At 34.4% G+C, this 14,126-nt stretch overlaps 1 protein-coding gene across 11 annotated transcripts in view; it reads right to left on the reverse strand.

Annotated features, from left to right (window-relative positions):
- The window catches only part of LOC149782598 (piezo-type mechanosensitive ion channel component 2-like), a 263,620-nt gene that overhangs the window by 214,298 nt on the left and 35,196 nt on the right, over positions 1–14,126 (reverse strand). For all 11 annotated transcript variants that reach the window (XM_089934052.1, XM_089934060.1, XM_089934057.1 and 8 more), the window contains exon 5: positions 928–970. In XM_089934052.1, the coding sequence (XP_089790178.1) occupies positions 928–970 (43 nt within the window). The remainder of the gene's footprint in view (positions 1–927; positions 971–14,126) is intronic.

Below are 14,126 nucleotides of genomic sequence, written 5' to 3' on the forward strand. Positions count from 1 at the left end.
AGACCAGAAACATGACCTCCACACTACTAACAAGTTAAGCCAATCAGATGTCAGATCACCATATTCATTTGTATCCATCTAGGTCCTTATCAAACTCATCAAAGAGCTTGATGATATAAACTTACAAGGCGAGTCTGATCACCCGATGAAAAGATGGCCTCATGAGGGGTAACAAGCTCAACCATTAAGATGCAAGGTGTAACTAATATGTGAGGATCTCACTCGTTATCAAAATAAAACACAGAAATATAGCCTGCAGAGTGATAATAAGATCAGCCATTCCAATGCAAGATCACTTAATTAATATGTGCAGTCTCACTCACTGTCAAACTTGTCTGAGATTCTGATGATAAACGTCTATATTCCAAGCCTGATAAAGATAGGATGTATGATCAAAAGTATGGACTCCAGGTTCCACCTTGGCCAATTACATGCAGGATCTCCTTATTAATATGAATGGAACTCATCAAATTCCTCTGAAATCTTTATGATTTAAACCATGTTTCAAACCTTATCAAAATCAGATCAGATTGCAGGCATACAAAGTATAATGAATGTGGTGTCAATGCACCTCTTTAATATATGTGGATCCTGCTGATTATCAAACTCATCTGACATCTTGAGATATATGCCCACTTTCCAAGTTCAAAAAAAAACACAATCAAAAGAAAAAACCTCCAAAGTTCATCCAATTTGATGTTCACTTCATCGATCTCCCTCATTATCAAAATCATCCATGATCTTGGTGATATAAACCCATATTCCAAGTCTGATAAAAAAAATCAGGCAATCGAGATAACAAAAATGGTCTCTGAAGTAGTAACATGCAACTGCTGATTGACAGATGATGCACAACTGACACAGGGTTATACCATAAGCTCACATGGCCTTACAGTATGGTAAGATAAAACTCTTGTCTTCCATTACTTTTCCACAGCAATCTCCCTGGCTATTCTTTCATAAGTTGTGCCTGAAAATATAAAGTTCAAGAATTCCAGAAGTGCCATTTAGAGTTTACCATTATTATGACCAGACCCATGAGGTTTCTGTATATCATATTTGTATTTTAAAAGAACAATAATTTCATAGTACATTAAATTTCCAGACACCAAGTATGTTCTTTAAGCCCAAGAGAACATTTATTAAAGTTGAAACCTAAACTAGGGAATGATTTCAACATATTCAAAAATAGGTGATTGAATTGATGACCATCAAACCCTGAAACCAATTTAAAAACCCTAATTACAGCCAAAGAACCTCTAACCATCACACTTCCTCTTTATTTTTCTACTGTCTGTGATGGACAGAGATTGGCAGGTAACTAAATCTTAAGATTTTGATTTCTCAAAGGTTTCTCCATGTTCACACTATTCTGTCACCTTAAGCAAACAATTTGTAGGTGGAAATTAATAAGCAATGAGGGCCAAAATAATTTTACTTTCAATACATACTACATTAAGAATCAAACTATGCTCACTTACTTAAGTAGAGACCATTCAACTTTTAGGATTGAGGCCATTTGGCTCTGTTTATTGTCGCCATGGCACAAAAACAGGAGATGTCACTCTCACCAAAAAGATAACTCATTTATAAATACAGCACAGACCTTTCTGTATACTCACCTCCAATAATTTATATCTCCACATACAAAAAAAATAGCAACAAGTATGTATTACTTATATTAAAACTTATACTTTGGCATGCATATTCATGCACTACTCTTTGCCAAATATACATCTCCAAGTAATTGTCATAACATCAATAAGTATTTTTAAAAAACGTACTCTGTTATTAATTTTCATTAAATTTTTAAGTGAATGAGTAGCCAGTATTTAGAAAATTCCCTTTATGAATACAAAAATAAATCTATATGTTTGTGAGTGAACTTGTTCAGTGTGGCATAGTTAATGAGATTGCACAGACTTTCCAAATGAGAGACAGTCTGCACTGCCAATTTAAAACAGGTTCTAATCACTGAAGGTTTCCAAGGCTGAATACATGCATACTTTTATTACGTTATCATTTTTTTCACTGATATTGAAAGTGAATAAGATTTTATCTTTTTCAATGTTTAATAAAAGGCAGAAATCACAACTATATCATTTGAATTCTAATCTCTCCCAGAGTTCATACCACCAAGGTTAACTCATGCACCCTGTTTAAGCATTGGGAGGTAGTACTATAACTTCCAAGCTCTGTAGCATCAAGGTTATTTAAGAGTCACTAAAGTGGGTGGTATTACAGAAAAGTTGACAGATGAAGCTCTACAATGGTACTAAATAATCTGGATTTTACAGCTGCATTACAAAATACTGAGAAGAAAAAAAATATTTTTTTAGACCCATATTTTGTTTTTACATCCAAAAATTCACTTGTGGTTGGAATCTGATTTTGTATTCAGCTTTTAGACCTTTTGGCCTCAGATCTAAGGCAGACCAGTCTGAACTGCACACAGACAGGAGAACCTTTGCAAAAAGTGGAATATGATGGGAATTTTGATTAAAAGTGGCCAGGACATGAAAATGATGGGTAAAATATGTAATTAATAATAAAAAAACAGAAGAGAAAAAAAAACTCCCAACTATTATCCATCTGCAGAACCGCAAGCAAAATAGCCAATGAAAAACAATGTTTCTAACATAAGTAGGCTGCATGCTAACCTAAAATCTCTTGCAAGCCAATTTGTTTGGATGTATTCAGAAATAGCCCCCCAAATGTGTATCCTACCTGCATTTCAGGTGAAAATGACAAAAATCTCCATGGGTTAATGAGTTAACAATGACAAAAAGTAACAGCATTTCAAACTATGCAAAAGTTTCTTTATTTACAATAACAAGAAATGAAAGCTGTAAGACACCGAAGTCTGCATGCACATATTTAAATACCAAAAATGATCAATACCGAGTGATGACTAAATGGTTGATGTAGGTCACTGTTACTTTATCTTTAATATAGTGGTGCCACACTTCTCAAAATATGCTCATATCCAGTTTAATGACTTTAAAGGATTTAATGATGACTGGCTTTAGATATCAGGAAGAATGTACATATTAAATATCACACATATTTATGGTCACAGTGACCTAGTTTTTGTATGGTGGTATAGTACTATCCAAAATGCATATACATTATCTATTTTAATGACCATGCAAATCCAGGATACTGACCTAACATAAAGTGTACATGATTGCTGTAAAATAATAAATAAGGTCATAGTAGTATGCTTTCATAATTCCTAAGACAACAAGATAAATCCCCTTTTTACAAATTGAGAAAGAATGTCATCTCTAAATTTTAACTTCTAGAATTTGCCCTGAAAATTACCAATTTACTTTCATTACATAATTAAATATTGCAATAGAGTCAGAGGTGGAGACAGTTTGTCAAATCAAGTTGTCCACGAACAAAAGAATTAAAAAGTTTCTTGACAAATGTAAACATTATACTCATCCATATTTTCATAGAACAGTGTAAGACAGGACTGTTAAAATGCTTACTTTTATTAAGTTCCACCATTTAAATGCATGCAGTATTGATCTGTAACATGTAAAACATACTGGATATTTCAACTTGTCCTATTTTTGCTGTAAAAGGCACACTTAGACTATAAACAGGAGAAAAATAAAACTTAAGCAAACCTTTAAGTAATTTTTTTTCCCCCTGAGTCAGTGTGTTTGCAATTAAAATAAGAGAAAATTAACTCAGAAAAAATTTAAATGGTCACAAACTCATCAGTCCACAATGATTACTGAAGAGAACACTGATCTGAAGCTATGGCCTATGGATGAAAAGAATACACTATGTGAATATATGGCCTATGGATCAGAAGAATACACTATGTAAATATACAGCCTATGGATCTGAAGAATACACTATGTAAATATATGGCCTATGGATCAGAAGAATACTCTATGTAAATATACAACATACTCGTATGACACATGCTGGTAAATATGAATGGTACTTGTGTAAACATCACTCTGACAAAATGGAAACTACTACCCTTTCAAGTTACAGGCCACAATTATTTGTCCATGGTCAAGTAACCTTGCAAAAGCTGCTCATCCATAAGAACAAATTTATAACCCATACAATATAGGCAATAGATTTTTGGATCCCTGATATTATAAATATTTTGAAACTGGCAAGTCCATGTGAATGACAGTATTACTGTTGGGTTGTTTTGTTTTTTATTTTATTTTTTTACACTTTCTTTGGTAAAGAAAAAAAGATGACATGAAAATATATTTAAAAAAAGTTACAACTATGATTGGGGATGAAAAAATTGGTTGCACCTATGAAAAAGACAGTAATTTTGTGCAGGAAATGAAAACTACAATATTTTTTACCAATCATAAACATTAAACTGCCCAACAATTTTGAATCTGAAGAACCCAAGTAACTGGGTAAGCTGTATTGTTTCCAAATTAAAGAATTGGATACCTTCCTACCAATAATAATTCTTGATCTGGTTGACTGGTTTCATTAATGTAAATATCAAGTCTCCCCCATGGAGCCCACCACAAATTACATTATTTCAATTTTTCTGACAAATTCAATTGCATTTGGTTCTTTGATCACCTCCAACCAACTGCCAACATAAAAAGCGTCAAGGTCTCTCTGAGGTATTGGTTTTTTGAAGTCAAGTATAACAGCTGCAAAAGCACTAAGATAAGCATCACTGACTGTTACCATAGCAACATACCTCCTGCCAATCATTATGTATTATTACTAGTGATAATTATGTAGATGTAAAAGTACTTTTGTGCCAGGTAGAAAACATGTAATATAAATAATGCAATGCCATTATATGGCCACAAAAGAATGCCAGAAATATTATTGCTGAGAGAGAGAAATCTTCACAGAGCAGAAAGCATTCAGTTCTGTACAACACAGTGAACCTCTCCAAACCAGATCCTCAGTATAATGAAATCATGCTTCTGGTCCAGATTCTCCTTCTAGTCCTACATGATGTAACTGAAATTCAGGACACTTTGGGCTCTAAAAGTCAGTTTTAGATATTATCTTTTAACTGCCTGAAGCCATACAGCATACACTTAAACCAGCATATTAATACTACTAATTATCATCGAGTTTTATTTTAACTATTGACTGGCTATTGATGCTTTGTCAAAACATATGAACATTAACACTTATGTGGTAAGTTACTTGATCACAATTCATTCTTACCAGTAAGTATAAAATCTCAATAAACCAATATCTCCCCCAAATCTTCAAACTGAATTTGTTCCCAATGGGGTCTGGTCATATGAAGATTCAGTGACATGCTCTATCAAAAATGGCACTCCATTATATAATCATTCATCTATTACACCCTATTCCTCAAAATCAAAAGGTAATCACAACTTTCATGGAAGAGAATGACTCCCACTTGTCCTAAATATAATGCATTGCAGGAATATGTGTATAAAAAGTTAATCAGGTTTGTGAAACAAAACTTGCTTTTTTTGTGTGTGTGTGTGTGATTTCAATTTTTAATGTAGCTTTAACAATTTTTCAGTCATATCGCTACGATGTCTGCAGTGTGGCAGTTTAAAGTGATGTCTAGCACTGGGGCATCACGCCACTGTCACATTATCCTGACACCAGGCCGACCAGTCCTAACACTAACCTCTTAATGCTGAGCGCCAAGCGAGGCAGCTGTTAGTACCATTTTTGCAAGTCTTTGGTATGACTTGCTTTTTTGTAGTACAAAGATTCAATGAATCAGACTTTCATGTAATGACTGTGCCACCACTTCTTTGAAAAGAACATGTACAATGACATTTCTGCAAGTGAATCATACTTCATCAAAATGGATATGGATTGGTTTGGTGGTTTATGGCACAGCAACACAAATAATCTATCTGTTGCTGCGACAATTGGAGCACAGTAACTTGCCCAAGGACATGCAGCAGTTGCTGACCGGTGCCAATATTATGTAAATCTGGACAAACACCATTTTGCTTGACCACTGAGCCATCATGACTTCTGCCTCCATTACCATCCTCTTACAACACACTGGATAGGAATTGGGCCAATTTTACATCCCAAACAAAATCCATGAAAAGTAGTACCAGTCATCTGCTAACATAGTATATGATGTTAACGGAAGGGGTTGTTGCAGATGAAAGAAATACCTTTTTTATTTGATTCAAAAAGGTTACAATACAGATGACAAGTTCAATTTGTATTTCACACAGAGGCATATTTTACAAAGGTGCAAAGAATGGAGTAGAAAATTAAAGGACCTTACGCCAATATTTAGGTCAAGAAGCAACTGACAATATATTATTTTCCAAATGTGGTGCCAGTCCACCACAAGTTAAACCACAAGCAGATGCCAGTAAATATTTGCTGTTGGACTGACAGAAGCAAAGCCTTGTTTAAAGAAACTACAGCAGTAGTTGTGCTCACTAGAACCCACAACCACCGAATACACAGTCTGTAGTGACCATCACTGGGCCAAGCCGCCTTTCACAGTTCTAGAAATCAACATATGTTTGGTTGTTTCTATAACTGGTTGTCGAATGTTCATACATTCAACCTAATATGCTAATTAAAAAGTGGCACATAGTCCACAGGCCATTCCAAATTTTTAGAATTTCATGCATCTCTTCAGCACATGTGAAGGTTTATATCCCTGAAATTTAAATCTACATGTACCATCACGATTACCTGAAAACAACATCAAAAAGGTACTCTTTCATGTTATGGAATATGGTATTTTTGTTTAAGAACTGTACTGTATACACTCACTTATAGGTCGGGTCAAAATGTGAACAACACAGACCCTGAGGCCATCATATAATGCACTTTGTTCAACTAATCAATACTATAGTAATAGGTCATGTATGCACATTTACTCATCTTAAATATAAATTGTTTCAAAATAGAACACTAATACTGTTTAACCAAAATTTCTTCAATCCTGATTACTGAATGCTGTACAAGATCAAGTTTTCACAAAGATACAAAGTTATGACTTTTTTTAACCAGGGAAATAAAAGTATGAAACTTTAAACTGTAAAAACTAATGACTAAAAGTAACTATGAACATACAAAATAAAAACCGATTCATCAGAAAAGACATGTATTTTTAGGACGTGGATGCCCAACCATAGTAAATGAAACTGACTAAAACACAATTAAGATGTATAAATGTACAGGCAGATGAACAGACATACAGACAGATGGACAACAGTAATACTGTATGCCATACCACTGATGTGGTGGGACATAAAAGCAGTCATTGGGTAGATGCTAACAACCACACATTTCCCTATGTACATTTAAATTCTATTAAATGTAATTCTTTATTGCATAAACAACCATAATAACAGTGTACAACTATAAAATCAAAGAGATGTCTTAAGACAACTGTGGGCTTCTTAACATTATGTCCAATGTGTATATGTGAATAACTGCAGGAGCAAACACATGGAAATAAATCAATATTGTTTCATGAATAAATAAATATTAAGTTATGGGATACTGAAAGGAAAACTTAAGTTTTTGTTGTATTTTTTTTACTTCCAGGTAATCTTATATTTTCCAATTTTATTTATACACTGCAGGGGTCAATCTAACATTTGCATATTGATGTTAAAGAAAATACCAGCAGGGCAAAATGCATCTCCAAATAACACTGAATTATTGAAGCTTTACAGTACAAAATCATAATTAATATCATGCAGGTGTAAGGTAAGCATGTGTAAAAGTCACATGACTTGGGACCAAAATTTGGCAGAGTGTGAAATGAGAATGAAATCTGCTCCATGTATCTAACATGTAAAATCAATACAAGACTGAGTCATGATTATACTGGATATAAATAATTTCAAATTAATTCAGTCCACACTTCAACAGCTGCTGTTTATGATACTGCATTAACATTAAAGAAAATGAATCTCTAAGGTACCCAAGATAATTCTAGCTTAAGTCAGTGGTGAAACTGTACATATCTGATACAACCAAGTCTACAATGTTCATTAAAAACAATGGGTATAATAATTTAAGCCACATCACAAACCCTGCTCCATGTTGTACCCATAAACCTGTCATAACCACATGCTGTAGAATTATCTCCACTTAATTCTTGTTAAGACTATGGCCATTTTGATCAGCTACATTGTCAAATTTTGGCAAAAGCGAACAGAAAATAAAAAACAGCAGGATAGGAATTTGTAATAGCCTATGTAATTTATAATCCTAATTCAAAGCCTATATGAAAAGTAAGTAAACTGAATTTGGCACTGACATATATATATGAGGATCAAGCTGAGCAGGTGTACTCAAGTGAAACTTATTTTATTTGTTTGTTTGTTTGTTGTGGGGTTTAACGCCATTTTTCAGCACACGATAGGCTATGCATGGCGGCCAGTATTAATGGTGGAGGAAGAACCCTGGAAAACCCTGGGAAGAACCACCGACCCATGAGAAGCTACTGGCAAGCTTTCTCACATACCCACATTGGCCGAATCCTAGACTCGAACTCACGCAGACAGAGGTGAGATGGCAGTGATCCGTAACGGAGGGCGCATTAGACCACTCAGCCACTCGAGGCCCCTAAACTTATTTTACTAAACCAGCACATATATTTCAGTTTAACAAAGCTGGTGCCAACAATCGCCAAAAGCTAGTACAACTTTCAGATGACAATACTTTTAAAAAATATGGGTTTGTGCTGTCTACTGCTCATGTTTTGCTGTTAGATGTCTGCTAATGCAACACATTTTTGTGGTTGTATGCATGTAAATGATATGGAAAATAAATTCTTAACAAAGAATCATTCATAAATGCATAATTACTGTATATATTTACTCAATCAGTTTTGTCTCATTGCAAACTACACAGACCCAGACCTGCCATTAATAATGAACAGGCAGGTCTGGGTCTATGTATTTTGTCAGGAGTAATCAGTACAACAAATAACATTGACTCTGGTTTGCCAATGCTTTATGTGACAGCAGATCAGGGTCTATGCTTCATGTGACAGCAGATCTGAGTATATGCTTCATGTTACAGCAGACCAGGGTCTATGCTTAACGTGACAACAAATCAGGATCTAGGCTTTATGTGACAGATCAGGATCTATGTTTATGTAACAGCAAATCAGAGTCTGTGCTTTATATGACAGCAGATCTGGGTCAATGCTTTATGTGACAGCAAATCAGTCTATACTTTATGTGACAGCTAATTAGGGCTTATGCTTATGTGACAGAAAATCAGGGTCTATGATTTATGTAACAGCAAATCAGGGTCTATGTTTTATATGACAGCATATTAAGGTCAATGCTTTATGTGACAGCAGATAAGGATCTATGTTTAATGCAGTTAGATTCAACCTACAGAAGTGAGTATAACTAGGTATGTGTGTGTGATTTAGATTTTTAATGTAGCTTTAACAATTTTATAGTCATATCGCTACGATGTCTGCAGTGTGGCAGTTTAAAGTGATGTTTAGTACTGGGGCATCATGCCACAGACATGTAGCATGATGTCCCACCCAGTCACATTATCCTGACACCAGGCCAACCAGTCCTAACACTAACCTCTTAATGCTGAGTGCCGATTGAGGCAGTTGTAAATACCATTTTTAGAAGTCTTTGGTATGACTCTGCTGAGGTTTGAACCCATGACCTCTCGCATCCATGGCGGACGCTCCATCACTAGGCCATTGGAGTGGTCAAGTATAACTGGTGAGCAAATGAGGAATTTTTAATGGTTTTAAAATAAATATTTCAAAGGTGGATTTATTATCAAAGAAATGCTAATTAAGAATGGCAATCACAAGCAGTGAATAAGAACAGTGATGGATAGTTTCATAGTCCAGCCTTTTCCCCCCCACCCTACATAAGATAATCAAACCTGTCAGTATTTTCACTTGTAACAAAATCCCTGGGGTAATGGTTAACAATCTGCAGTGGAATGAATATATTCTTGTGATAAAGAAAATTCATGTGTGTGGTTATCACAAAAGAAAAAGCTTAATGATTTCCACAAGTAATATACAACCATATGAAGACTATAGTAAAGCTATGTGGGAAAAAATACTGCTGATAACAATATCTGCAAGTTGTTCATCTTACTAAATAAAAAGCTTGCAAACTCATCCAAGATAATGATGCAAACATCCCATATGTAATGAATGATACTGAAATGTTAGGAGTAAGTGAACACATATTTTGAGACATGCTAAATAAGGTAAATAAAGTTTCAAAAAAACATGGCCTTATTTTATCAAGGAACTACTAATAATTACAGAAAGAAAATAAGACACCACTCCCAATTTAAGAAATATTTCAGCAAACCATCTTTTCATTCCAAAACCAGCACAAGTTCAGAACAGAGCACCAAAGGAAATGAGAGATAGGGTAAATAAATAAATAAAGATACTTCATTACAGTATATAATCTAATTCACTAGATGAATACATTACAACTTCCAAGTATAAATTCTTAAACCTTCCCCTTTTTTTGCCTCACTATCTATATGTTGCATACAAAATCAATATATTTAGAGCATGTTTTTAAACAATTTGTTTGGCTCCATGTGGCCAAGTGGTCTAAGGTGCTTGCCTTTACAGATCACTGATATTTCACATCTGTCTGTGCAGCTTTGGGTCTCGGACCAAGTTAACAAGGGTATGTGAGCAAGCTTGCCAGTAGCTTCCCATGGCTCGGTAGTTCTTCCTGGGTTTTTCCCAGGTTCTTACTCCAGTAGACATACTGGCTACTATGTACAGCCTATCATGTGCTGAAAAATGGTTAAGCCCACACCAAAAATTTCTGATTATTCAGTTCTTATTTAAATTTAGCTTACTATTACTTTTTTTCTCTGACCAAAAAAGAATTAATGTTGAATGTTGTAATATGTAAATTTTCTGGCCCACGTCCTAAAGGAAGTTGCACATGCCAATATATATATGATCTGGCATACGCAACTTTCTCCAGGATGTGGGCCAGATATTGATTTTTAAATATACCCACATGACGTAAATGTAACCCATAAAACTGGGTGATGATCTGGATGCAGCCCATGGGCCATAGGTTACACATGCCAGACATAAATAATAACAAAGAACTAGTTCAATGCAATTAAATGAAGTTCTATTTTTATTATTATTATAAGCAGGGTTATTACAACCTATGAGCTCTGGGTAAATTTATAATAAAAATGTTGTAATATGTAAATTTCAGACCATTTCCAATTATTCTGACATCTTGACCTTTAGCCTTCAGGTTGAAGATGGGAGTCTTGGCAGATATGGGTATGGGGTATGAAATTTGCCTTATTATTAATTATACATATAGGCATTATAGTGGAATGAGTGTGTGATACAGTCCTGCAATGTTCCAAATTAACGTTCAATTCCGTTATGACATGCTTTATGAGCAAGTTTAGAGTCGATTAAGCTTAGATACAGTACATTTACATTCATAAAGCTATCTACAGGGAAACCTGTCTATCAACACTCTTTTGAGTTTCAAATAATTTGATGCTGTTCACATAAAAAATCCTACTGTAACTAACAATGGCCTGCTGATCTATAATTGAAATGAATTTTATGTAATTACAGGCAGGCTGAAAAATGGTTTTTACCAGCAAAGTAAACTGATTTTCATGGACTTTAAAAGGGATTTGTTTCGACTTCCTGGTGTTCAAGGAGTATTTGTTCTTATGGAAAAAAACAGGACAACTAGTCTACCAATACAGCAATGGGAAACAACTTGTGTCATTGAATCCAAACAAGATTTTCCCATTTTATTTATTATTCAACATTTTGGAAAATAAAAAATATATTTTAAAAATTTTGAAAATTGATATACTTTTAAAATTTGGCATTCAATCAGAGAAATTCAGAGTCTGGCAAAATTTTAAATGCAAATAGGTTGATAAACTTCAAGGAATTTTTTACAAACTTTTAAATGCAAATAGGTTGGTAAACTTCAAGGAAATTTTTACAAATTCAAAGGCTCTTCAAGGATAAAATGTATTTATTCAAATTCAAGGAAATTTCAAGACAACTAAAACAAATCTTCAAATTTGTTCAAACCAAGTGAAATATTGATGCTTGACTTGTCTGAGCAGCTCCAACAACTTTATTATTCACTACATCACATGTACAAATCCAAGTAGTCATACTTACTCATCCAATATTTCAATCTATATTTAGTATATACTGAGTATCACTGTACTGGGTGTGTGAAAATACCTCTGTATTATATAGGAACAAATGCCCTATACAGCATTACCCTGGGATGAAAGGTTTAAACCTAAGTAATTATCAAAATACTTCTTTGTGTTTACTAACTGGTGCATGCACCAAGTGTCTGCAATGGGAGACCCATTTACCTAAAGTTCACTGGCCATGGATTTGACCACAACACAATACTCAAAATGCAGCTGAGTACATTATGAAGCTGTCCATTGTATGGAAGCAATCTTCATCAGCAGGAGTATGTGAAAATGAAGAACTATTACTTTTTGCTATCAGATCTATGTGATAGAATTGTTTTATATATTGGATGTTTTGGAATTTATTATAAATTTTCTTGAAAGTCAGAGCTATGCCACATAATTATGATTTTGGATACAATATAGTCTTTTGAATGGAAAACTATTCAGTTACATGTTGTAAACAAGAAATGATGACAAATGTTAGAGTTCATATAATCCAGTATATGTGTGCTTGATTTGAATTTTTAGCATAGCTCTATAAAAATAATCAGTCATATTGCTATGATGTCTGCTGTGTGGCAGGTTATAGTGATGTCTGGCACTGGGGCATCATGCCGCAGGCATGTAGCATCATGTCCCACCCAGTCAAATTATCCTGACACCAGGCCAACCAGTCCTAACACTAACCCCTTAATGCTGAGCAGCCAGTGAAGCAGCTTTTAGTACCATTTTTATAAGTCTTTGTTATGACTCAGCTGGGGTTCGAACCTACGACCTCCTGCATCCGAAGCGATAATCCAGTGTAATTATTCTTGTCCAATACAAATTAATTTATGAATGAGATTATAACAATAATCTCATGCAGAATTTCTTATGCAAGAATTTAATGTATAACAATGTTAGTTCATGTGCACAAGTGTAAGATATAACTGTATCCAATCTTTAAATGTGTCACATGTATTATACACAGTCTATTTGATGTAATTTTGGCTGTTACAGGAAATTATTGAACTCGGGGCTTGTGTACCCAGATTCTGGCTCAATGGTGATAATGGTTAAAGGGATGATACTGGTTTAATCAGTTTGATGGGTCAAAGGTTCTGGACCAATGGGGTTGCAAGATAGGGAGGGTTCATGAAAGGTTGTTAGGCAAGCTGGAAGAAGCAGACCACAGAGGGTCATTCCTTGACCATTAGTCTGGAGCTGTGAAATGGAAATATCTCACATTCATCACCTGGATGCCACAAGACAAGCATCATTATAAATGTTGATGAAATATATGTATCAGGCTTTCAACTTAGAAATCCATAACATTATATGCTACAACTTAGAAATCCATAACATTATATGCTACAATCTAATGTATCATCAAACTGTTGACGAAAATTCACTGATCATATCTATTGATAAATTCATGTATAACTTATCTGTTGATAAATATATCCATTGAAATCCACATACCAGTCATATATGTTGATAAATTCATGCACTGATTATATCCACTGATGAATTATATCATTTGTTGATTACTTATTTAAAATCCATGCTTGATCACATCCACTGAGGAATGATATCATTTTATTATATCTATTACTGAACTTTATGCACATGAATAGGGTAGGGCACATGTGTATGGTAGGATTTGCCACTGAAGTTCAATTTAAGAGATTGAAGTAAGGGTGTGTCCGAGATTTAAATAAACATTTATTTTATGTGAGCTGGAACCAATCCCTAACATTTTGATCATGTAACACTGATATATGTTTATTAATTATAATTTACATAAATTGCAATACTAATTAATAGGTAGGTCCATCTTAGCTCTAACAATCCATCAAGTGTCCATTTTTGACCTGCTGGAAAGAATTTTCTAAAAGAGGGGAAGGTCCCCCATCACCTACCTCCAGAGAGGGGAAATCAGTTTAAAGGTATATGCATACCTA

Source organism: Sinohyriopsis cumingii, chromosome 15 (genome assembly GCF_028554795.1).
Source record: "Sinohyriopsis cumingii isolate HCF-2022 chromosome 15, ASM2855479v2, whole genome shotgun sequence".
Classification (NCBI taxonomy): Eukaryota; Metazoa; Mollusca; class Bivalvia; order Unionida; family Unionidae; genus Sinohyriopsis; species Sinohyriopsis cumingii.